At 41.3% G+C, this 26,909-nt stretch overlaps 1 protein-coding gene across 5 annotated transcripts in view; it reads left to right on the top strand.

The window, feature by feature from the left end:
• Ten-m (teneurin transmembrane protein Ten-m) overlaps nucleotides 1-26,909 on the top strand; it is a 525,552-nt gene that overhangs the window by 461,715 nt on the left and 36,928 nt on the right. The window contains exon 1 of one of the 5 annotated variants that reach the window (XM_070305178.1): nucleotides 12,719-14,303. The exons of the other annotated variants lie outside the window; for them this stretch is intronic. Coding sequence (XP_070161279.1) covers nucleotides 14,198-14,303 — 106 coding nt within the window. The 5' untranslated portion in view covers nucleotides 12,719-14,197. Of the gene's footprint in view, nucleotides 1-12,718; nucleotides 14,304-26,909 lie in introns of those variants that run through there. 5 annotated transcript variants of the gene reach the window in all.

Genomic DNA, 26,909 nt, shown 5'->3' with positions numbered 1-26,909 from the left:
TGCCGAGTGATTGCCGTTTCTATTATCTCTACAAAGCCGGTATCGTTCCACCATTCTTATCCTTTCTCCCTCTCTTCTCTCCCTCGCTTGTCCGTGTACACGCCGGAGTAAACACAATGTCAACGAGCACATTAAATATTGTACATCCCCACGTCGTGTCGGGATGCAGTTCTTTCATGCCGCTCGATCGACCGCTACACTCGAATGCCGAATGGTTCGCGCGAGAATTGTAGTAACAGTCGGCCTAATGGAGATTGGATTGCGGATAAGGCGGTCCTTTCTTCTCCGGCCGGGCGCTCACAGACCGCTGATCTTTTGTGACTGATGAAAATCTTGGATGGTTGACAATTTTGCTTTCAATAAACGACAGTTGTCGATATCGGAGCGTTATCGTCCCATGGGGGAAGAAAGAGTACTTCGGCTTTTGCGACCGGTAACTTCTTATTACGTGAGGATTTTGTACGCTGAATTGAACGCTGAATTCTGCCTCTGTATATTTAAAGAGCTCAGCCACGCGGCAAGTGTATGTACGTGTGCGCGTTTGTGGGTGCGTTGCAATATCAGTGCCGATATCGTCGGTACGAAGGGAAGATTGAACGGGCCAGCATGCGAAGTTCCGCGAAGTTATCTTTGCTCGCGGCATACCTCATCCTTATTGATGCATTCTCCGCAGATTGAAAGCGGGATCGATAGAAAAAGCTGCTTACCGCTTTATGCGCGCGTTACAACGTGATTTCCGCATTTTATGTCCTCGAAGAAGGAGATGAAGTTCGACGAGTAACTGTGCGAAAGGTCGAGGCAGGATTTTCTAATCTAACGATCTTGGTGAAAAACGTCACTTTCCTCTCGAGTCAAACGCCCCATTTTAATCGAGTTAATATAGAAATTATATTGCTCTCTGTGAGCGAGTAAAATTGAATTACTCCTGTCTTGAGGGCGACTCCGCACTTTATTTCGTATCATCCATCATGTTCCTGCATTTATGTATAGACGCAAGTAGGGCAATCTCGACGACCCGTACCGTAATAGATATGTAAATCCGCAATTTAATTGCGTCTTTGAATAATAAGTAATTTTAGTCATGCATTAAAACGCTTTGAGGACGAACTTTTAATAATGGAAAACGTCTTTATTGGGGCGGCGATACATTGAACGTCCTCTCGGGACATAACATGCCGCTAACGAAAACGTACTTTCGCGAATTGTGGCTTTATTTTTTGATTGTCCATTTCTTTCGCATACATCTATATACACGGATATCCTTCCTCTCTCTCTCTCTTTCTCTCTCAAAACCTTAAATAGTCTATTGATAAAACACGAATCTTCCAGATTGGTTATCATTTAGCCTCAATCCATTACAGCGTAATATCCGCACATTTAAAATTACGCAAAAAATTAAGAATATTTATTACTATCATATAAAAAAATTGCATACATAAATTCTCTCATAGGCAGTTGCGTTCCTTTTTTGCGACGAGAGATTATGAGAGCCACTGGGTATTGTAAAGACGCGAGTGCACGTTGCATTCGCTTTTCTCGCCTGCAGATGACATAATATTAAAAAAAAAAAACACATGGCTCACGTGCGGAATTGGGAGAAAAGGAAGGAGAGAGTCCCCCGATATCAATATACTGTCCGTCTCGACGGAGTCGCACGTTTCGTGCTTTTTCGTGCGTGCCTACGCATCCGATCGTACGTCACGCACACAAAATGGAACGTGGAACGCGCCGTTTGCAGTTAGACTCGCCAACAGCGGTTGCCCGCTACACTCCTTTCTTCAATGTATACAATGTACACAATGTACAATATCTCACACAAGTGTTCTCTAAAGGCTGTATATTATACATTACAAGAAGTGGTATTATATATGCCGAGATTATATAGAACCGTGTATTATTTTTAGAAATTATATAAATCGTTGCATTGCAAAACTAAAGATGAACTGTACGATGCGTGAAGTGCACTTCCTTATGCTCATTAAGAAGCGTATATTTTACATATTATAACACGAAAACAGCAAAATTATATTATTGCTAGATTAATTTTACAATATATGGCTATTACAATTTTTACATTTAAATAAGAAGTGGTATTATATATGCCGAGATTATATAGAACCGTGTATTATTTTTAGAAATTATATAAATCGTTGCATTGCAATTACACTCTGAAATTGAAGAAAAAAAATTATTTTATAGAGCATTTTTTTTTTCTTTATTTTTAAGTATTTGTATTATTTAAAAAAAATTTAATTAATCAATTTTATTCAAAAACAGAATTATTTTATTGCATAAAATTATTACGACATTATTGTCAAACAAATATTTTAAAAATTCATCGCATTAAACGGCAATTTTTCTTACACATATATAATAATTAATATTTGATTCATATTATTGCCATTTGCTTTTAAAATAAAAATTGTCGACGCTAAGTAGATTTTCAGCGAGACGCCACGGGACCACTTTAGAGCCTCTCTTTCAATTCGTATGGCAGCAAAGAGGGCGACGTGAATCTCGAATGGGGGGAGTATTAGCATAATTCGGGCCGAAACGCACAGACCAAATTCCTTCCTGAAGAGGCCCCGGTGTCAGATGGCGAGCCTATGAAGAAACCGGCACTCGGAGGTCTCCCGAAGGGCCTTCGAGATTAGCATCGGCGACCGTAAACGCCAGAAAATAAGCGGCTCCTCCCGCGCACTGTCGAAAATTTATTCCAATCCTTTGTTCGGAGACGCTCGTTGCTTATCATTAGTACGGCGTGCTCAAAGCACTTGTCAGATCGAGGATATCAAGGACCGCCGCTTTGGGAGGCTCTCTACAGCTCGCTCTCCGTCATAAAGTAACGATTTTCGACGCGAAATGTCTTTAGAGATGTAAACTATTTTCAGCTACGTTCTTGTCATTTAAACGTAACAATAAAATAATTAAAAATAGTAATAACTAAAATAATATAGTAATAAGTAAAACAATTTTAATTTTTTAATCTCTTTATAAAGTGATCCTACGATTTTGTATATATAAAATTTTATATTGTGTGCTCGCGAAAGATATATAAATAGAATATTTTTATCTGCATATTATCTACGTCAAAAGATATTTGTGCGTTATAACTGACATTATAATGACTTTATTTCGATATCACATTTACGTCAATTACGCGACTTACGCTAAAAACTAAAGAAATATATCTCTACCTCCTTCGCATTTTCATCCAAAAGTAGACGAAGTGAACTTTCATTCCGGATAGATTTAGATGAATTTGATGATAACATTCGTGATATGACGTAGCTACGAAATACGTAGATGTACACCTACTTGAGGATAAATTAATTGAAACCTAATTTAGTAACGTGATCTAGATATTCTTACATCGTCATAAGAACTGTATAATGTTACAGCGTGACGTACATTAGGTCAAAGAAAGAAATACTACTTACATTATCGTGTTCCAAAATAAATCAGTGACGTAGGATTTAGTAATGGAACTTCCAATTTCGTACTTACAGTTTTATTTATAAAAGGTAAAGACAAGTAAAGTGTTATCGATTATCGCTGGTCCAAAGTCACATCCATACGATACTCGATTTCTATTTATCGATTATTAAATTCGTGGAGTCTATTATTATTTTAAAGTGTTTAGCGCATCTTATATTGGATAAATATATTTTCAAGAAAATAAACTATAATAAAAAATTTTTTTAAAAAATAAATAAAAACAATATTATCTATTTATTATTCAGTTTGCTCGTTATTTAGGCAAAATGTAATGTCGTGTAACATTATCGGGACAACTGCGTTTAACCGTCACTAATTTGCACGGATGTATTTTGCTCGGACGAGAACTAAAGTTAGCGCGTTATCATCGATCGCGCCGCGATTTCAACAATCGGATATGCACCCCACTCGCGGCTAGTCGAAGATGCCCGCAGGAAACCTTAACAAGAACTTCTCCCCCAAGCTTTCGCTACCTCCTAAGGATACCCCCCGCGGGTCTCCCGTGGACACGGAGGGATGGCCGGAACTAGCCCGAAGGTACTCGCGAGTAAGGGCTACGAAGTACGAGGGGAAGCAGCCGTGAGATACGGTCGAACCTATTCGATAAGATCTTTAGTCTGTCGTAAGAACAGAAAGTGCATTAAGGAAGCGAGTATTCCCACTGTGACTGCTAACTCGACACTGTATTACGATCGGTTTAAGTAGTAGTTGACGTTGCAGATATTGCAAGTGGATTACGACTTGCGGACAATTTCCCGCAGGAAGTTGAATTTTTTTCAACATTTCGAAATTGAGCGCAAAGGTCTCGGGGAAAGCTTTTAATCGGCACGAGAATTTAAAAGAAGAAATTGAAGTGATGATTTATTTATATCTGTCGTCAATTCGCGCTAATCTTTTATATCTAATTATTTTATGAATCAAATATGATAATGCGATTAATAATTAGATGTTGGAAATATTTAAATACTCTTCTATTATAAACTCATTTTATATTATAAAAATATCGCTAAGAATAAACAGGGTTTCAGAAATGTCTAATAGTATTGATCGAGAGGGGAAGAAAAAATTAACTTGATAAATTAATTTATACTATTAAATGTACATTCCAATAATTTTGATTACTGAATGAACGTATTTTCTTCGATCTGTATATACTGTGCATCTATTTTAATAATTATTTTAACATCAAACGGAGAGATTTTCACAAAGTATTATCGCAAATGGAATCCGGCTCTTGTATAACGTTACGAATTCACATAGGAATTCCGAATTGAAAGCCCGAAATCGGACAAATGCATCGTACAAAACTTTGCACGGGATCTGAATCAACCCCGTATAGGTTGACACATTCCCGGGCAGAGTCACGTGAAGGGGGTGAAGGTCGAAATCCCGGAATCCCGAATTCGATTTTCGGCACGACGATACTCGCTGAATGAAACCCCGACCTGGGATGAGGGCCCGCTCGAGTTACTCGTCCGAGATTGGAAAACGTCTGGGATTACGGAAAAAAAAAAAAAAAAAAAAAAGCTAAGGCGGATTGCGTATCGCGAACAGATGGTAGGCGGCTCTCTCTCTGGCAAAGCCAGCTACGTTTGTGCATGTTGCACCTTCTCCTCTTCCTCCTTCTTCTCTTCCTCTTTCATGTGAATGTATGTTACGTGCGTGCACGGTGATCGGTCCACGAGTGATGGTGATAGTGTTGTATAGTAACTGTTGCTCGTCGGAGAGAGATATGGGATGCGATAGGAGCACGAACAGGTCGGTGGATGCGCCGCTCGAATTTCGAAAAAAGGACGGGACAACACCCTTTCATCCCGTCCGGTCAATACTTCTCTTTTCGGTCTTCTTTCTTCTCGCTCGTTTTTTTTTCCGTTTTCTCTTTCGCTTTGGTGTCTCGTATAACGGGCACCTATTTTATACGACCGTCCCGAAAATTCCGTGTGAGACGCGTATCTTGCAAAAGGAAGATCCGATCGCGTGCAACATTTCTCTTTCGCGTTATGGGAGATGAGTCTTTCGTGGTAAAGTTGGAAACGTTCACGATTAATGATACAGTTCTAAAAGTGGATTGTAATGGAAATAAGCTAATGCATCTTTAAAAGGTTCAGCTCAAAGTAGAGCGCGATTTAATATTCTGCCAATACTTAAGCAGGATATAAATGCCGGGTGTAAATCTCGTTTATGGGTAAACAGAATATCGCTTTCAAGTATATTCTGAGCTTTTAAGATTTGCCATTTACACTCCGCTTAATACACGATACTCAACCAAACGCAGAAATCTGGAAATGCTATCCGAAAGGATCATCGTTCAATTTTGCCTTACGCTTCACATATTTTTCTCTTTTCGATCAATGAAAGCTCCCGCGCATCAATTTATAATTTTTATACGTGTCATCGAACGCATTCTCGCTCTATTATACGCGTATCCCGTGGGGAAACAGATTTCAGTGAACAGGTCCAACGTGACTTTGCAAGTAGCACCGTGAAGGGTCCAGCAATCTGATGGACAAGGTAATCTTTAGATTCATCCTCCCGAGCCAGATGTCCGAACCGAACCGACGGTTTCATGTAATAGACATTTACGCTGTAATATCTCTTGAATTACCATGTCGCACAATGCCGGGAGAACATTAATAGTTTGGAATTATAGAATATATAACTCTTTTCTCTCTTTCTCTCTTTTTACGATATTTTATACACATCATTATAATTCAAACGAAAAAAGAGATAGAATAAAATAAAATTAGAAAATAATTTTTTAATTCAATAAAAATTAATAAGAAGATAATAAATTAATCGGATTGAATCGTTTTGTGGTAAGCGGACCGCGATTTTAAGTCTCTGACATTAATTTTATGCCAAACGAAACTTCGCGCCACCGTCTGTAAAATCTGCCGTCCCGTGCAAGTTTCGCACTCGAGACTGCAACTTATTTCGTTCTTTAATGCGGGAAAACGCGCGACAAACGCATATTTAACCAAACTAACAACGATGAAGCATAGCGGCGACGTGCGAGCGAAGTTTCGACGGTCGTTGGGGAAACTTCTCCCCGTGACTCAGTTGCCCCCATATGAGTGCATCATGATGGTGGGCGATGCGTAAAGTTTAAAGAAATAAAGGGCGCACGTAACTTCGAAGGATTATGGAAACTACCTATATTTTCATACACGGATGCACGATTGGAAATGCCGTTATTACGGAAATTCCAACCTGAAACTATTTCGATCACGCGATTACACGTAAGATATTGTATAAGAAAATAAATTCAGAAGCCCAAACTCGATACTCGCGGCGACACATTTTGATTTTTGCAAATTTTTTGAGAAAAGCAAACTTCATTGTGTGTTTGAGTCTGAGAAAAAAGTTATATAAATCTAATATTAATCTACGTTATTCGCGCCATTATTTCTGATTTCCTGTCAGCTTTTCGCGTCTCGTACGAGAGTCACGTCAACGTTCCAATGCAAATGATGTGCGAAGGCCGCACATTACCGAGTCGAAAAAATGCTCCGCGCATCGCGCACCTGACGCGTAAAGACCGCCGGTACAGAGTTACGGCGTTACATACTCGTTATCCCGCCGCGCGACCGTAAAGTGCCTGTCCTTACGCGAAACTCGCCGTATGTATATGCATGTTTATTCACGGTACCGGCGATGTGGTACACACGCGAGGAGGAGGAGGAGGAAGAAGAGGAAGTTTCGTGGCATAACCAGCCAGCGCACCGGTCGTGACCGAGAGCGACGTGCGTCGGTGTGCAGAGAATCATCGCCATGAGCGCCGTAATTTACGAAGCCATCATCCTTGTATGCGGATGCTGCGATGAGGGGTGCCCTGTCTTTCTCTCTCTTTCTCTCTATCCCTTTCTCCTTTCTTCTAATCCCCCGCTCACTCGGGGGAAAGGAAGAAGGGGAAAGAGGGGGGATTTTGTCGTCGCACATACGGACCTCCCGCGCGCTCGCGCTTTTATTGGCTTACCTCACTATTTTACAACCGATAGTGGATTAAAGGGATTAAGCGTAGTCGTCCGTATGGTGATCGGGTGATATAGCCCTTGATATAGAGACATAAAGTCAGTAAGATACGAGGATTACCCTTCTTCTAAGGACGCGCGACGGCCGCTCGATTCGTCGGCGGCTTCGAGTGTCCCGCGTGAAACGCCGATATAAAAAGTCGATTTACGCCGAACGCGCCCGTCTGCATTTGCGAACCGATCTCTCGCCTTCGTTCTCATTCACCTTGAGAATTTACCGTCGACGTGGGTTGAGGAGTGTCGGGTTACTCGAACGCTCATCGTTATTCTTGCACGAGCGAGTAAACTTTCCCCGAGACAAAGAGATGAAATTTAAGATATGCGGCTATTAAAAAATATCAATAGCAATTTATTCGCGCGCGATATTTCTCGCGATGCAACAATGCAGTTATTAGAGAAACACCGTAAATTAGAATCTGTTTTTTTTCCCCCTCCACAGCTTCTCTTGCTGTTAAGAAATAAAAATTCTGAAAAATATGTTCAAGATGATTAAATACATATTTCATGAATAAGAGCAGTTTAAAAAAAAAGAAAAACTAAACTTCATAATTTTTTATTAAATTGCCATCGATATATAATTTATTCTATTTTTTATTATCTTTCATATTTAAAGAAAATATTGCACTTGTGCTAAAAGCGTGATTATTCGCATTGTATTTCTTAGCAGAAAAGCTCTGCTCTGCATTAAAGTGCGACAGATATCCCAATAATGCTTCAATACATATAAAATCGGATCGTTTTGTCGTACACTGTAGAAAATATCACGGACCATTCTCGTCTCTCTCAACCGCAAACAAGGTCGCTGCAGCACTTGCGACACTCGGATCACGAAAAGCCTCATCTTTCGCGAATGTCGAGTATCATTTACGGTCGAAAGCTTTTCTGGGGATTTCAATATCGCAGTGGAGTGGAGTAACGAAGAAAAGATGGAATTGAGAGTTGTCCGAATGAATATCAAGCTCTTTGTCTCGGAAAATCGATCTACGCACTTTGATTATTATCTATTTGAATGAAAAATTTTCTTGTATGGCTAATGCTCATAATAAACGAAACCTATTAGTTAATTGTTTTATTTAATACTTAAGAAATTTACTTATTTTACATGCAGAAGGAAAAGTATCTTATGATAAAATATATACATCTTATGCGAGATGGAAAATTTTAATAGAGGAAGATAACATATATTTGTTATATATAAAGATAAATATTCTTGTACCCCTTTTCAACTTCAATTATAACAATTACGGACTCTTACGTCGCACGCAAATTAGAGGAGTCGTACGCAAATTAGGGTAATCTTTGCCGAGCGTTCTGCTTTTAACGATAAAGGTAGCCCTCTTTGAAACGTCATAATTTACCACACGACTCGGCTTCTTATTATCTCGAGTCCGTTAAGCACGGACGCGAGAGCCGGAAAGGTTTTTATCTGCCCGCGCTCGCGTCTCACTCGGCTCACGCCGCTCTGACTCCGCTGTAGGTATAACTTAATCGCACGTCGGACCGTAGCGCGAAAACTGTCCGACCGGATAAAGCACGAGCGGGGACGGCAGCGATGAGAAAGCCCGATGTCGTGGACGGAAGGAAAAACAAGGGAAGCGTCTACCTATTAGGTCACGCTTATTTCGCTATTTCGAGCGAACTCGGTGAATCCGGGTGACCTGGTAAAACGATAGCCGAAAGCCCGGAAACTCTCCGAGGCACGCGCATAATTCAGAACAGTCACGTGAGAGAGAGAGAGAAAGCAGCGAGAGGAGCGGATTCTCTGCGTCGGACCGCTAAATGAATTTTTTATAACAACCCAGCTGTATGAAATCTCCCGCGAAAAACAATTCCGTACTGTAAGAATTTAAATGGATGCTCTGGGGGAATTTAGATAATGCAGTTTAAATTATCCCCTCTTTCTCTCTTTCTCTCACGGTATAAAAAGCTGCTGTTAAAATCTACGGCTATTGTCTAAGTTTTCAACATGGTTCGCGCGCAGATAATTTTATAAATATATCAAACAAAATTTTCTTTGTGTTTGTGTATATTGAAGATATATCTACTTCCTCTCTCTCTCTCTCTCTCTCTCTCTCTCTCTCTCTCTCTCTCTCTCTTCATGTTTACGCAATATTATGCACAAGTCTTCTATAAATTACGTAATACATTACCTACGAAGAAATAACTCGCTCACTGAGAACGAGTTACAAACGCGAATAAAGAATTGTAAATTGCGATTGTATCCTTGATCCCTTAATCCGAACTTTACCCTCTACTTTTATCGTTGCCATCTATCTTTACTTCTTTCCAACTCTTTTTCGAATTTATAAAGTTACGTGTCTCGGGGGGAAAATTGACAAAACGCGATATGTTATATTCAAGGGAGAATTTTAATAAAATTTTATGTAGAAAAAAAAACAACTAATTTTTAAATAAAAATAACAGGACGTACCCGCAGAGGAAGAGGTAAACTTCGTATAATAGAAAACGGGGGATCGCGCCGAGTCCGACGATATCCGGCCGGCGACGATCGAAGTCGGTCTCCTTCGACCAGTCGCCAGGCGACGTCGTCGTCGACGATCTCTCAAACCCCTTCGGCAAACATTTGAACGCGAGATGACACGATGTCCTCGCATCCACCTCTATATCCCATCCTGTTCGTCCTGTTTCCGCGTACGATGCAATATCGCTCGATGTTTCGCGTTGCGCCAATAATTTGCCGCGATGCCCCACGGCAGCATCCGCCGCGTATTCTGGATCATTTAAGTCTCGTTAAGCTACTCACGTGCTCTTGTTAACAAAAATTGCGAGCTGAATGTATTATTATAACGGAACGTACATAATATGGGCTAACGATAAATAAGAAGTATCGCGGATACGCGCAACGGATTTTCAATAAAAACGATGTATAGGGGACAAGACTTTTTCTGGCACGGATGCATTCTATTATCAGCGATCTTTATATTGACGCTAAACAATTATATTCCCTTATTTTGCGGAAACGCAATCGCAATTAATCTGCCCTGGTATGCACGGGAAACCCCTATTATCCGGATAAATATTATCACTCAACAAGTATAACGATAGTTATACAAGAGAATCTCTCGGGACACACACACATGCACATATTGATACATTCTCGAGTTCAAAGTTTTACTCGTGAATCAGATGCAAACCTTCGTTTCTCTACTTACGATTAATTACAGAATTTAAATCTTTGTATTAATAACAGATTGTTTTGCGATATTATCTTTGAACTTTATTTAACTCTTTATTATTGAGTAAGCACAGCGAGAAATGCAGCGTACAACGCATCCCTTTGCAGTCGCGATGCTCATTGGAATCTGTAATTGTAATCTGTGTATATTGTTTAGGATGCGGAATGGACACAAATCGAGGGTGATTGGAAAGCAATTCAGATAATTGCATAAACACATAACGTTATTGCATATACTCAAAGTTTATCGACGATGGAGCTTTTACAGCTCGAATGAATATACATTGAGACAAAAATATAATGTCAGAAATATATTTTGCTCTTTTCTTGAAATTACATCAAAAGCCGTGCGAAATTAACGCTTACGTCACGCTATATTAGACATTTTATATTATGGAAATGGGAACATTACGATTATAATGTTTTGTGGAACGATGTTTTACCTCGCTTTTCCACAATTTTAGTTGGAAGAGAATTATTAAAACTCCTATATACACCATCACGTATCGCAAAGTTACCCCGCAAGAGAAATATCATTCTAAAGTTACCCGGTAACAACATTAATTATTATTGCTGTCCCAGCAACACAATATAATCTCCGAATTGCCAATTTGATATAGCAGTTAGATGAACGCGTTCAACATATTTTAATTTATCTCCGATCGTAATCGTATTCTTGATTTTTTTACGATACTGTAAAAAAGCAAAGAGAGTATAAATTTTAGGAATAATTTTTGCGTTCGCAGAATCTTTGCGTACCGTGTGTTATTATGTTTCAAAACTACGCCCTATATTTTTACAAAGAAAATGCGATTGTACATATACATATATGTATAGATAGTTGCGATTCTCGTAATCATCTTTTCTCCTCCGTTGCATTTGCAATCGCCCGCGCACGTGGTACATCAGAGAGAGAGATCCTTCGATTTCCAATTTGCAAAGCCGTGCCCACGCTAATCGACTTCTGTCTGCCGCGTCCGCACCGGCCCAATAATAATCGAAGATCGTGGGCGAAGATCGAAAGTACAAATGGTGCAACACCTCGTTATCCCGTCCAGTCCCCCTTTTCTTTCCACGTTTAATATTCGCGATACGCTTTAATCGTTCATCAGCCGTCAAGAAACTGATCATTCCGATAACGGTGTCAGGGACGGACGGTGCTTTGTCAAAATCTGTAGCTAATTATTTTTTAAATTCTTTGATAAAAGAATATAAAGATATTAAAGAAGAAAACGTGTGGCTTCTTCAATATATTATCTAATGGATTATTTTAAAAGATTGCTAATTGTATTTCTGAAAAATATTTAGATTTCTGTATGGGGTGACATAGATTAATTAAAGTGACCTTAAATAATTCTCGTCTCTTTCTACGTTATATAGAAAAGAAGAAATTATTATTAGGGAGAAAGTTAGAAACGCGCACACTGTCGGGAATCGGTTAAACTCGAGAGTTTATTTCATCTAATGTTCAATCGGAAGAATCTTAAGCGATGTTATTCCGCGGGGTTTCTCGAAAGTAACGAAACTTTAGTTTCCGACACAGATCCGCCCCTGGCTGGTGGTGATGGCAGGAAGAAGAGGTGCGAGAACCCGAAGTAGAGAGTTGGCCCAGCGGCGGCGGCGATGCGAGAAAGGGAGAGCGGGTCTTCTTTCTCGACGGGATCCGCTGCAGCATCAGTGGAATAGTGGGTGCTGTGATCGTCGAGGACCGGCTGTTATCCTCCTCCTTCCCCCTTCCCTTCCCTTCCCATTAACATCGGCCTCGTCTCCAACCCAGACCTCTTCCACCCTTGCTCCAAAATGTCTCTTACGCAAACCTCCCCGCCGCCCGAGGATCTCTCCCTGCCTTCCCCCTCCACTCGCTTAGCTACCCCCACTATTTCGCATCCACCATCCTCGGCGGTGTCCGGGAGTGATCGGCTGGCGTTCCGTCCTCAGTCTGCAACCGACCGCGCAAGCGTGCGGTTCTACTTCGAAACGCGAACCACGGGAACGATATCACGTTTTCATTGATGATCCGCGACGCGAATGGATCTACACAAGTCGATGCCGATTACAATCCCGCTCGGTAAGATCAAGTGGAGTAAGACAACTGTGATTCCCTAAATGTCGAATTATCCGACATTCGTTGCCGGGTGTGTGCCAAGTGATAGATCAGCGTCGAGGAAAAATTGTCGAGAATCGCGTGAACCTCCGCGATCGCGTGTATCAAATGTCGCGCGCGGGGTCAGCTGAAATTTTCCCGGAATACGTTTTCGTACGCCGCGTCCTCCGCTGACTGCCTCCGCACGACAGGACGTCGATCGAGGCGCGGGCCTCTCCTTCGGCGAAGTGACGTGACTCGCGATACTTCCGGTTTTCGCGAGCGAGCTTTCCCCGACAACGTCGAATGGGAAAGGGATCGTTGATGGTCGCTTTTATCGATCGATCGAAACGTGCGACTCCTACGGCGAAGCGAATCGCCGACCCTCGTCGGATCATCCGCGGAGGATTCGCGCTCCGTAATTTTCGGGGCAACTCGACCAAGTCCCACGCTGTGCCCCGCTTTCAATTGGTCACGGACTATCACGAGAGCGAGCGGGTTATTATTAATCTTCATCGTGACGAGAGAGAAAGAGCCGCTCGGCTACACGCAGCTATATCGCATGACGAAATGATGAGCACTCGTCGGAGTATCGCACATTAGACGTGCAATTTTGACAGAGTATACTCCGACTTATATATACCATATATATCGCTTTCTCTCCCTTTCTCAGCCGCTTCAATTTACGCGTATGTGAAACGACGTTGAACGCGTCGAAATTCAAAGGTGCGAGAGTGTCCGTGAGATTTTTGCCCGCGCCGCACAAAGTGCAGTGAATGAAGGAAATACGGATGTCGGCGCGGATTGAAACGGCCGTGGCCGCGAAGCGAGGAATGCCCGAAATCTCCGTTCGCGACGGACGATAGACAGGTTGGATCGCGCGACTCCAATAACAACGAATCTATTTTTTTTTTACCCCCCTGTCCTTCTCTCCTCTCCCCATCCCGCTGTATTAAGAGACAGGTGCCGCCGAGAGACAGAGGGTTTCTCGCGCCGTCTCGTTGTATTTCGACGCGCCCGCCGCGAAGTTTAATTCGGGACACGTTACCGTGGGGGTTTCGCGCGCTTTGTCGTAACGCGCTCGGTCGCGCGCCATCCATCGACGTCGCGGGTTTCCCCTTTGAAGTCCACAAAACGGAAGGATCGTTTATACGAAGCGACGAATAAGCTCGTATGTTCGCCTCGTCTTGGATGATTCGATACCAGACGACGACAACGACGACAACGACGACGTGTTGTACACGTGTGATCGCGCCGCTGTGATATAGCTTATCCCCTTATCCGCGCGCTGCGCGGATCGACGAAATATCGCCGAGTCTTCCCACGTCTCCTAGCTGTCTCTGTCGCTGTCGCTGTCGATGACAAAGAGAAGCGAACGTTCACTCCTCAATGTGCGACCCCACCGCGTTGCTGGATCTAGTGCCGGGCGAGGGATTACTCAAGAGGCCGTCCATGGATTATAACGAGTACACGTACTGCTACGGCGGTGGTCGAGGTGGGTGGCATTTCTTACCCCCAGTGTTCTGCCCATTCCCTCCCCTCCCTCCCGGACCCTTTCTCCCCCTCGATGCCCCGACCACCGGGAACCACGAGCTCGCGGTTCGACCGCGGAACAAACGAGATTTTCTGTCGTTCTCGTCTTGATTATACGATCCGATGGATTCTTCATGCGCTTCTCGAATCAGCCCGTCAACCACATAATGCCGTAGATCCGGACTAAATTGTTGGAGAAGTTTTGTAATGATCGATGATTTTGTACTATTAATAATAATGAGCGTTTAATTAACGCGTTCGTCTAAATAATATTATATATCACGATTATCTAAATTAGATTTTTTTTTTTTTTTTTTTTTTTTTTTTTTTTAATATATATATATATTTAGGTAATATTACATCTGTCATTATATTGTGTATACAGTCAATTTATCTGGCAAGCTATATAATTACTTGAAATTATGATGAATTTATGATTTATTAATAATTTAATAATCCATGTACTATATTCGATGAGAAATATTATCCAATATTCGGATATTGCAGTAATTACAAGTGCTTATAAATTTCGGATCTGTGGTTTACCTCTCGTTTAGCTTTGCGGAATCGCGAGTGATCCTGATGCGTGCAACGACGATATCGCTTCTATGTTCTGTGCGAAATTTAAAAATGAAAGGCAGCTCTCGCATGAATATAAGAGAGAATATAGCCAATCAATCAAAGGGAATCGAAGTGTAGTTAAATATTTAACAATGCAAAATGGAGTGGCGTTGATAGAGTGTTGTTCCCGATAACTCGGCTTCTCTACAGAAAAACACAGTGACTAATATTTTTATTAAAATTGACGTTTATTTATTTTCATTTGTGCGACGTCATTCCATACTATTTTAGATTACCGAGCTTTGTTTCATTGAATACTGATTTGAAGGAGATACGTAATCGCACGCTGTCTATAAAAATATAAATATCTCTCTAAAAAAACTGTTACCGGCAGTGTTTTTCTGTGAAAGCTGAACCGCACTTTAATACCGGATAATACCTCAATTACCAGCGAATAATAATTAAGAATCCACGCGATCCAACTACTCGTGACGAAGCTTCTATTTTCGGCGCGAATCGATTGTCCCGAGGCAATGCTTCCCCGCGGTGAATGAAAAAAAAAAGCAGCGAGACGAAAACATCCCCGTGGAGCAGGGGGATCGTCACGCGATTGCATTATCACGCGGGCCCTATTTGTCAAGTCGACGTATCCAAGGCGTGACTCGGAGAAACTTTTTCGCATGTAAAACTACTTGATAGTGTATGTAAATGAAATTTTCATGAAATTATATATGCACTTCTTAACTACTCGACGATGAAAATCGCGAGTTGAAAGAAAAAAACGGGGAAACGTAGACAGAGTCTACCTTATACAGTATCGTTAGCCACCATCGGATCGCTTGTCATCCTTACATATTTACAATATAATGCTAAAAAAAAAAAATCGATTGATGAAAGATTAATAATAATTCATAATTTTATCTATTTTGAATGTTAAGGCATTTATTACAAATTAAGGTGATCGCTATTTTTTTCTTAAATCACGACGGAGAAAGAATATTTATCTAACAAGAAAAATCATTATTTTTATGTATTAAAATATTTGTGTGCTCTTTTATAATTAATTAACTCTCTTATATAAAATTTTCATTGGTATGAGAGCAACTGATTTTTTTACCTCATTACATCTTCATAGTCACGCGTCTTTCTCTTTCGCACATCCTTCTAACAACTCATTCATTCTTCTAACATCTTTCTAATTTTTATCTTACGACGTGGGAAAATTCTAGATAACATCCGTTGTCGAAAACAGAAACTTGTTTCGTTTTACCGAGGCACGCTGCAGTCGTCAAGCGAAATTCCATTTTAAACTCTATTACGCAAGCACGACATTTCCATTAAGAATTTTCGACGAAGTGAACGGAAAAACGTGCATAATTATCGTTGCTGAAAAACGGGGTGTTACACAGTGACATTGCTTCTTGCTATCATTCTGTCACTCGATACTTCGAATTTCCCTACACGTGAAATAATTATTTCTCAAAATTCTCGAATCAGAGTCTCTCTCAAAATAATTCGTTATGTTTCCGTTGCTGCTATTGATACCAATAATAATAAATGCGATAAGTCATAATTTATTTATTTTTAAATTGTTGACGTAAATCAATTAATTATTGTATAATTATCTGTCAACACATAATTTTATACTCTTCAGATCTCAACGATAATGTTTTGTGCAAAAATAATTGACAGATATAAACAAAAGTTAAAGGAAGCATCCTTTTTTATTAATTTATGCAATATAGGAATTTAAAGAAATCGGAGCAGTGATGCAAAGCTTAAATATCATTAACTTCTACGCGCATCTGCTGAAATAAAAGTGTGATTGACTGACGAGACCGGTGAATCGAAGGGACTCTGACATAGTATCTCTATTCTTCACTTTGGAAAGCTGCGAGAACCCGTTCCGCAAACTCGTTTCGACTTTGCGATAACATTCGAGTCGCGATAAAACCTTCATCCCCGGCGCGAATTGATCGCCCGCGGGCGCAACACTTTCACCATGAGAGCATGGGGCGAAGGCGTGGAGAGAAGGGGAGGGTTGGGTTACTCAGGGAAGAAAGCCGCGGAAGAACGACAACGCGCGTGAGACATACGAGGTTGGCAAAGGGGTCGACGAGAGAGCGAGGGAGCGATTGCATTACCACCACGCAGGAGCCGTATTTATCACTCTGACATTTCCAAATGTCGCACGGTTTATCAGGTGTTCCCCGGGTAGAAACCTTAAGGTACCTTGACACGAACCCGCCGGCGCGACCGTGAGAGGGCACGAGAGCGCATGCATCGCATCGGCGACATCATTAAATTTACATAATAAGACGTTGCATGGTGGTCGAACAGCGCGTCGTCGTCATCGTTGTCGTCGCCGTCGTCGTCGTCGAACTCGTCGCTTAGTACTCGCGGCGCAGCTGCTGCGATTCCGCTGGTAATTGAATGAAACGGGTTTAGTTAGCGCCTCGGTAGAGACTTAGATAGAACGAGATAAGTATCAACAAAAGTGCCGAATCTCTCGAGCGTTTCTCGTCCCGCGCTGCTGCAGATTCCCCTGATCTCTCGATGCTGAACGATTCCGCCAGGTGCAAGCTTGACATCGAAATGCGAAGTCATAGATTTCTTTCGCGCTATTTTCAACTTTACTTATCGAACATTTTCAGAAGATTGGTAAAACTTATCTGTGATATTTAATTATTTAATTATTTAATATTTAATATATTTAATATTTATTTTAATTATATTTTAATATACTTAATATTTAATTATTCTCTTCTCGATGAATGGAGGGATGGATTCTCCATTATCATATGTAACTTTGATCGATAAAAAAAGTGTAATTCCGAAAAGAATTACTACGATTGTTGTCAAATTAGTGAAGACGAGGAGTAGATTTTATAGATAGTTTGAGAAGTAAAATAGAGTGTGATTATCGCGTACACATCTTTTGTTCGGAGGAAAGTTAATCTTCTTTACGAGTGTTTGGATAGATAAGACATTCGTGATAACGTAGAAAGTAATCTTTCTCGACTTCTCGAGAGCTCTATATTCATATCAAGATGTATCTTCATGGCTAAAGTAATTGACCGCGCGCTTTTTTCACCACTATTATTTCGAATGTCGACTTGTGCGTAAAACAACTTGTGTCACGTGGCACTCGAAGCAGAAATAATCTTTCCGCAGCGATTTTATCTCGGAGAAAAAAAAATTGAGACGACTTTTGAGAGCAAATTTAACGATGTCGTAAGGAGAAGCTGCGAAATTAATTGATCACGAGCGGACCCCGAATCTGTGCACGTTAAATCTATGACGTTTGCCATATCCGTCATAATGCGTCGCGTTCGTGCGATTGTGACCGATTCGCCTCCTCGGCGCCCCTGCTCGCACGATGCACATTAAAGTTATTCACTTTAACTATTTTCAAGTTTTGGAGCGCGACTGCTTCCCCCTTCGCCAAATGTACCAATCTGCATTCCCGAATGCACCGTAACGATCCTTCGGAACGACGACTAAAGGGCGCCTCCAACCCCTTTCGTGCCCACGTCGCTTCCGGTTTCGGCGCAACGCGCGGATTTCGCTGTGCATTCTGCTATCGCAAACTTTTGTTACTTCGACGGAAATAAGACGAGCCTAAATTTATGATCGTCGATTTCGACGGAATTTTAAACGGGCGAATGCAACGCGATATAACTGGCAGATGCGAGGGTTTTTTTTTTTTCCAGAGTGATTTTAAATCTCTGTAGAATTATCTAGTGCATTTAGACTTTTAATTATATGATTTTTTTCCGGTTTTGGCAATAAACTTGGGTATCATCCTGAACATAACATAGTTATTTTACAGTGGAAATAAATAGTGTTTTCGGTTGGCCTCGATATAATTGAAGCCATTCTTTTTAAATGATCTATAATTCATGACAAAATTTGGGAAACAGAATTTTATTTTTAATTTTATATGTCGTGCAGAAATTTTTAATTTTAAATGTCGTGTAAAAACATTTGAAGAAATAAAATATACACATTAAAATATGTGACAAAATATTATAAATGGATTTGTTTTAATTTTTATCGCGATTATATATAAATCGAATTATAAGTATTAAAATAAATAAAACTTATATATAAATAATAGAGACGTTATACGAAACGATGCATTATACACATACACGATATATGATTCCCGGATTAATTTTAATTTAATTTTTAACTAAAACTATGCATATTCTTTTGACAGAATAATTTTTAAAACTGTGACGGTTTTGCTATTATTAATATCTGTATATAAACTCGATCCAGCTTTAGAATAGGTCATAGAAGGTTTATTATAAAATCGTAAGAAAAAACAACGATTTATGAAAACATATACATGGAATTTGAATCCAGCTATATTTTTAACGGATATACAGAATGTACTCGATTAAAATGAATTAATAATCAATCCCGTATACACGCATTGTGTTTCGTCCGCGCACGCGAGACGCACATATAATAAACTCCCCATTAACGACAGAATTCTCTTCACGCGTCTAGCCGTAATATTATATTATAATCGCGCTGAGATCTTTCGACGTGTATTAAGTCGTTGAACACGATGTCCAGAATTACCGACGTACGAGGGAGAGAAAGAGAGAGAGAGAGAGAGGGAGTCTTTGTAATAACCTTCCCGGAGAGCGAGCGCGCGCCTATTACCGCCTCGAGCGCTAAAATACCTATATGACGGGGCCGGCCTTCTTGAATTACGCGGCAGGCTGCTTCGTCGAGATTAACGTCTCGTAATAACAAGCGCGCGAGAGCGGCGATGGTATAAGGTGGTGCACACGGGGTTTACCCTACTCGCTCCTTCTCCCTTCTCTCTTTCCTCGACCGAAGGGAAGAAACGATCCAAGGCGACGATCCACTATCGAATAGCAGCTCTCCCGGCAACGGCAAGGCGGCAGCTTCGATTCCTCGTTAGAGGCACGTGCGTGGTTATCGGTTACTCGTCTACCAAGGTCTCTACAAGACGGTCCGGTTAGGTTCGCCGCTACGCAGTCTAATTGCTGGCAAAGTTCACATCGGGATAAAGGCGCGCCCTTCCTCTGTATACGCGCGGGGCGAGAGATCCAAGGACCTTGGTAGAGAAGGACGAGAGCCGACAAGCAATTACCGTCCCTCGGATCGATAGAGTCGATCTGCCGCCGGTGTCATTATCGTTAGGTGGACGAAGAGGAACGGAGAGCGTTCTCCCTCTTTTGTCTCCCGTCTCGCTTCCTCCCTTTCTCTCTTCTCGGTGTTTCATCGAGTACGACCGCCGCAAAACTTTGATGCTGCGATGCGGATGCGAAATTGAATAATCTCGCGGTCTCGTCCTATCGTGCGACACCGCGAACTTGAACTCTTCAGCGTGATCGAGACTCTGATGTCGTTTACCAGATTTCTAAGGATTGGACTGGTGCTCGAGCGAGCGTGCCGCGGATCGATGAAATCGCGCTCTTGCATTTCTTCCATCTACAACGAGATGATTAAGAACAATCAAACATCTTTATTCACATCTTTAATATATACATTAGAAATACATAAAAATATTTACGTTTAAAATGTTGAAAATTTTAATTAGATTTGACACTAACTTGTGTAATAGTAAAAACAAGACAGTCTAAAAATTTAAAAAATTCATATTGGCTCTTATTCTCCGAATAATCTAAACAAAGTAATAAAAAAAATTATTTTGTATTATAAAATAATATTTCTTACGTAGAGAAAGGGTCTGATAATCTTTCTTTCAAACACAACTAGATGGAATGATTATGAAGAGCATCATTAGTTATATCATCATAATATATATCATCAATAAAAGTTAACTTGTTCTGTTCCGCGCTTAGAAATATGCTGGGAGCCACTGGAAAATCCCAATTTATGAAAATGGAAAACTTCGTGGAATTTATACGAGCTGAGCTGATATCTATTTTCTCAATTTATGAAAATGAAAAACTTCGCGGAATTCATACGAGCCATTCTATCTATTAAAAAAAAAAATAAAAAAAAATAGCATTCCATTCCGCAGATCATTATTTTACAAAATATACATCGATAATGGGAATAACGATTATCTACAAAATTAATTTTGCTTTAACATATATGTATATATAAAATCATATCTAAATAATAGACCACATATATATAACGCGCGTACACGATATAACGTATATAATGTACACAATATATTCTTTCTTAACGCAACCTACTGAGTTTGTTTGCTTACTCTGCATCTTGTTTCTCGACGGATCGACGAAACTGCCATCTTCCTCGGATAGTGAGGGAAGTCATTTCGACTGAACCGTAAAACGCATCGTACCGTACCCGGCCAAACTTTAATACATACACCTCGGCGGATGCCGCACTCGAAATTGAGCAATCTTGCACCCCATGAAGCTATCCTGCATCGCAAACTTGCAACTTTGGTATTCCTAGAGTGCCTCGACCACTGGCCAACTAATTTAGTGGTTTCCTTAGTACGAGACGAACTCGACACTTTTGGTCATGAAATTGGTATCCCATTGGTCCACCGTTGCCGGATAGAATCTTGTTTACAGTCTTATTAAAATAGTTTATCATGATTATCTTGTTCGCATATTTTAAACACAAGCAAATTTACATTCGACATTTAAAAAAGAATTAATTATTCAGCGTATTAGAAAATCAATGGTTACATCTTTTTATTTTATTTCTAAAAGAATATATAGATAAATTAAAAATACACAAAATAGTTGTGCATATTAAATCTCAATGTCGAAATGAAAAGAAAAAGTTGTGAAATCGATTATTCGAAGGATAAAAAATGTATCTCTCTGGCGAAGCGCACTAAAGCTTTCTTCGACAACTTGCGTACGGTACAATGAAAAGAAAGAGAGAGAGAGAGAGAGAGAATCTTTCCCGCCGATTTAACAAAATCTCGACTTTTATTAATAGCGTACGGCTACGGTATCGGTTATCCGTTCGCGAGAGTCGCTTCGGGAAATGTGATTGCTCGAGCAAAAGTTCGGCGGAGCGGCGGGGAATCTCAGTGGCATAAGGACGACTGGTCCTGGGGACGAACGATCCCCAGGATCGTCTTCTACGACCTCCTCTCGTCGCGGCGGGCCTCCTTCCAATATCCACGAGCTGCCAAACGCAGAATCCCCCGTCTCTCCCTCTCTCTCTCTCTCTCTATTTTTCCTTCCCTCGCCCGCATCATCCTCCCGGATCTCCTTACCCTTTCTATCTACCTACCTACCTACCCCGCCGCTCTAGCTCCCCTTGTACCCTTCTCCCCTTACCCGTTTCCTTCCTTCTTCCCTCTTCCTCTCCGATGGCAGCCCGTCTACCTCGCCTTGCTCTATCCTCGCCAAACGGCCGCGCGGCATCGATTTTAACCACGGCTTTACGGATTTATTTCGGCGCCCTGTGTGCCTCAACCGATCCGAGAGACAGAGAGAGAACCGTGTACGGTATTTCAAGCGTATTTCTCTAAAGAAATTATTTCCTTTCGCGCGATTACGGACGTTAGGAAAAAATCGTGACGTGGGAGATTGTGAAAATATCATAAGGGATGCTAATACTACATACAAATGTCGCATGTATATTGGTATTAAATTTCGCACAACATTGTTATCGCGACGATCTCAAGCCTCTCCTGCGCGAAATTCCAGGATGAGAATCCAATAAACATTTACGATCTCGTTCGCTTCATAAGAAAACAAATTAACCTCCGAGGTGTTGCCGAGAAATGATTCGACGTAATATGAAAAATTTAAATTCACGATTCAAGTTTTACATAATAATAACGATCGAGAATTGATATTGATGATTTTTATAAATACTTTTATATATAAAAATCTTTTTCGTGTCTAGAAATGTTAGAAAGAATTTTTCTTCCTCTACTTATAATTCCGTGCAACGGAGGAGAGGAGATCTTGTGTGATTCCGTAACGCAATTTAGCGTAGAAGTAAATCCACGTCGTACCGCGGACATAACGGATGATCGCGTTGCGGACGTCGTTGGCAGATATACCAGGCGAGTTTCGGCGAGATCTATCGACCTATCGACGCCTGCTATAAGCGCAAGCCCTATTCATTAGGTACGTGCGCCGCGAGAAATCCGAGGATTCGAAAGTTTCCGATGAGGTAAAAGGGGGACGTCGGGATGGGAGGTGGGAAGGAGAATCGGCGCGTCCTAAATCACTCCTTTCTTTACGTAGGTGTTCTAACGACTTCGCCTCCTCCGCAGTCTGTAATTAATAGTTGGACCGCGTTCCCCGGATCCTATATCACCGTAAAGGGAACGCGCTCTCGCGCGAGATAGCTGTAGATAGATCGTATTAGGTTCGTAGGACGTAGATCGTAGGGGCCGATATAGATAGTCTCGCATGCCATCGGACAAGAGCGATCGAACGAGAAACGCGATCGCCTAGAAGGCGATTTCTATCGACTGTTAATTGCGCCGATTAACGGATACCCCGATGTCAAAAAGCCGGTTAACGCCCGCGCGCATCCGTTCGTTACTACTAATTAATTCCACGCTCCTTCTCCGTCTCTCTCGCGCGATAAGACAACAAGTAAGGTCCGCTAATCCGTGTACAGATCGTAGATTTCCAATTGCCCGTGTCGATCGTAAACAGCCGGGATAATGTAAGGCGGGGGGATACATACGCTCGTCGGATCTAAGCGAGATATGTGTAATCGTTAGCAGCGCTTTACGGTCGACGCTATTACGATAAACGATAAAACACTGGAGCTCTATTAAACTGCCATTTGATAAATAGCCGTTGCGGCCGGCGCGCGCGAACGATTTCCCTTCGAAAGCTGATAATCCTGGAGCACGTTGCTCCTGATTACGCAAAACTCTCGATGTAACTATTAAGAGTCGTGTGTCTACCGTTCGGCCGGCAGATTCAACGATAGTGTGAAATGTCCGGGAGCTACTGCCGAGATACCGGGTTTGCACTCGCGGTTGTTTATATTAATTAATTTCACAAAGATTATCCGCTTGCATGCATTGAATCAGCCAATCAATTATGATATTAAATCGTATAATGAAAAAAAAAAAAAAAAAAAAAAAGATTTATATTTTGCGATAAATTTTTACAATGTTTGGAAAGTAATGAAGAGTCGCTAATATTGTCGGTGAAATATTACGTGTTATATTTTTTCTTTTATATATTTATAGATTGTTGGGATGAGAGATAAAATTATATTTGGTGGCTATTTTTTATCACATTTTATAGTCTACACTTGTATAAAAGTCGTATACGTGTAGGTTGACGAACTTTTTTACGAGTACAAACACAAGAGAGAGAGAGAGAGAGAGAGAGAGAGAGCATATACATTATTTGATGAAATATATAAATTTGGGATATAATAAAAACATGAACCTATATTCGATTATTCTTATTACTCGTATCTGCAAATAAAAGCAAACGAGTATCTCGGATCAAAGCAGTAAACCCGTAATATGGTCCACGCATTACCAGTTGATGCGGCAATTCTCTCGAGACGGGAATTGAGCCGGTATATCGGTGATGTTTAGCCCCGTGGTTTCAAGCCGACCACTCATCTCGTGAAACAATAATACGACTCGCACGACGACGAAGGGCACCGATCCGCGACGATTACGGTAGCCACCCACGCGCGTCGGATCGGCGAGGCCCTTCGGATTCCCCCTTCCTCCGAAGAGGGGTGGGGGAGGAGGGGGTGGACGATTTATCCGCGGTGTCCGTTGTAACCTGGCGCGAACCGTAAAGGGAGAATCGTCGCTCGCTATCGGATTGTTCGGCGTATTATGACGTCTACGGCTCGACGAGAGAATCGCCCACAAGGGATCGTCGATATTACGATCATCGATCGGCGATAATGGCCGGGGCAACGCGGACACGTGGGCGAGATACAAGCACGAGCTCGCCGACTCTCATACGCAAAAGTTTGCCGATGGGAACGGCGACTCGGCGATTCCCAGGGTGTTAGCGGTTGTTTCGCTCCGATGCGTTTCTTTTCGCCGCTAAATTACAGCAATTTTACAAGCGACTTTCCTCGCCGTTCGATGTGTTTCGAACTTTGAAATTGCAATTGTCGTTGCGCATTCGCGCCCGAAAACATTTATCATTGTTAAGAATGATTAAAATTGTCGAAACTAAAAAAAAAAAATTAATACAGAAAAAAGATCAAACTGCTCTAAATAATCGTAATGTCAATTTTTTATCGAAAGAATGAATTATATCTCGAATTTAAAGACGTATTTGTAATTTGATTGGATATACGTAACGAGAAATGTACATTCGGAAACTATCGGGAAACGGACATTCGAAAAATTCAAAGTTTCAACGCACGTGCGTCTCCTTAATTGGCGCGAGGGCATGCGAAACCGGTCGTACGATACGCGAGCTGTTCGGCGATCGCTCGCGTGAACGTCGAACAACAATGTTTTTCGCATGTTTCGGCTCGCCAATGTAGTCCGCCGAAAACAGGGTACCAATTATATCGGCCCCAATTTCTGACATTCCGCATTTTGTTGGCGATTCACTTCATATTCGGTCGATGTTCTCGATAGATACTCTCCCATGAGAATAAGAGAGCTTTTACGTGAGCAAATAAAAAGGATATTATTATTAAAAATTGCGGTAAATGTGCTACGTACATTTTTAGATTAATAATATGAAATTTATACAGACATTATTTATAATACTTATGAGCATTATCGATTAATATTATATTTTGAGAGAAAGTTAAGCGCGTTGCCAATTTGTCATGATTCTATTTTGCAAAATGCGAATAATTAAAAAAATTAAAAAATAATTTCATTAAAAGTCTTTGTTTATTGCGTTATAACTTTAGATTATTGCGTACACGAAATTTACATTCTAAAACTTTATTGTTTCTATTGCAAAGAAAAGAAAAATTATATATCGGATATATAATATAAAATATTATATTTGATTTGGAATTTGGACGAAAGAGAAAGATGAAAATGAAAACTAATAACAATTTTTATGCGGGATGTCAGGGATATATTCTGCGAGAGCTTTGACATGAAAGCGAAAGGTAAAGAGAGAGAGAGAAAGAGAGAGTTAAGGATCGTGCGCTCGCTCGAGTTCACACGATCAGACGCTTTGATTTCGATCTCCGTTTTCCGTCTGGAAAATGCCTCGCCTCTTGACGCTCGGCTCAACCTTTCCAATCGGTTCGAAGAGGAAAGAATCGCCGAGAGGGTGTCGTATCGAGGTAGGTGCGCGCGCGCGCGCGTGCTTCGCGGAGGTCCACTCGACATACCAGACACGCCGGGTCGTAAAGAGAAAGAAGGAGCGCGACTGGCCATTCTCGCGCGGCGGCTTTTCCACCACTGTGCGCGTGCGGCGCGTGCACGGCACATAAATTCTAATGGGAAACGAATTAAGCCTCCCCATTTTCTCGCCCGAGACCCTCTCTTATTCTCGCCGAACGTGAAAAGTTTTCAGCGTAACTCTGGCACCGGCGAAAAGAGATCTGCCCAGATATATCGCACTTAATGCAACTGCGCACATATTATACGTACGTGCGTAATAGTTTCCGCCGAGCACACGGGAAATTTTCCGTACCATGTGTCATCCAAGGCACCGGCTTAAATACGATAGTGCGTTTGGTCGGAGTGAATTATACGTTTTAGAGACCTGCTGCGCTGAATGTGTCGGCGTTATTATCGTCCGATGAGAGAACGTATTATAACTCGATTTAAATTCACGCGAGATTAAAACAGATACATTTATATATAATTCCATTAGAGAGAATGCCATAGTTTGGCCGTGCGCTGCTAACGAGTTTTCCTAATTTCAGTTTTCCTAATTCGCAGCTGCAAATATACACGCGGCAAGCGCGTTGCGTTATTAGTTCACGTACATATGTACGCGTGCTCTTTGTAGCGAACCGTATTTTTCGTTTGTAGGTTTTCCGATTTTTCATTGTGATTTTTTCTTCGGAACGCGGCGCGCGCGCCCAAGTTTCAAAGAGAGAACGCGGGGGAAGCATCTCTTTT

This window comes from Polyergus mexicanus, unplaced genomic scaffold, assembly GCF_030449975.1.
Source record: "Polyergus mexicanus isolate NDT 795.1 unplaced genomic scaffold, iyPolMexi1.0 SCAF_12, whole genome shotgun sequence".
Classification (NCBI taxonomy): domain Eukaryota; kingdom Metazoa; phylum Arthropoda; class Insecta; order Hymenoptera; family Formicidae; genus Polyergus; species Polyergus mexicanus.
Note: the sequence above shows the minus strand (reverse complement) of the source record. Positions and strands in the feature narration are given on the sequence as shown.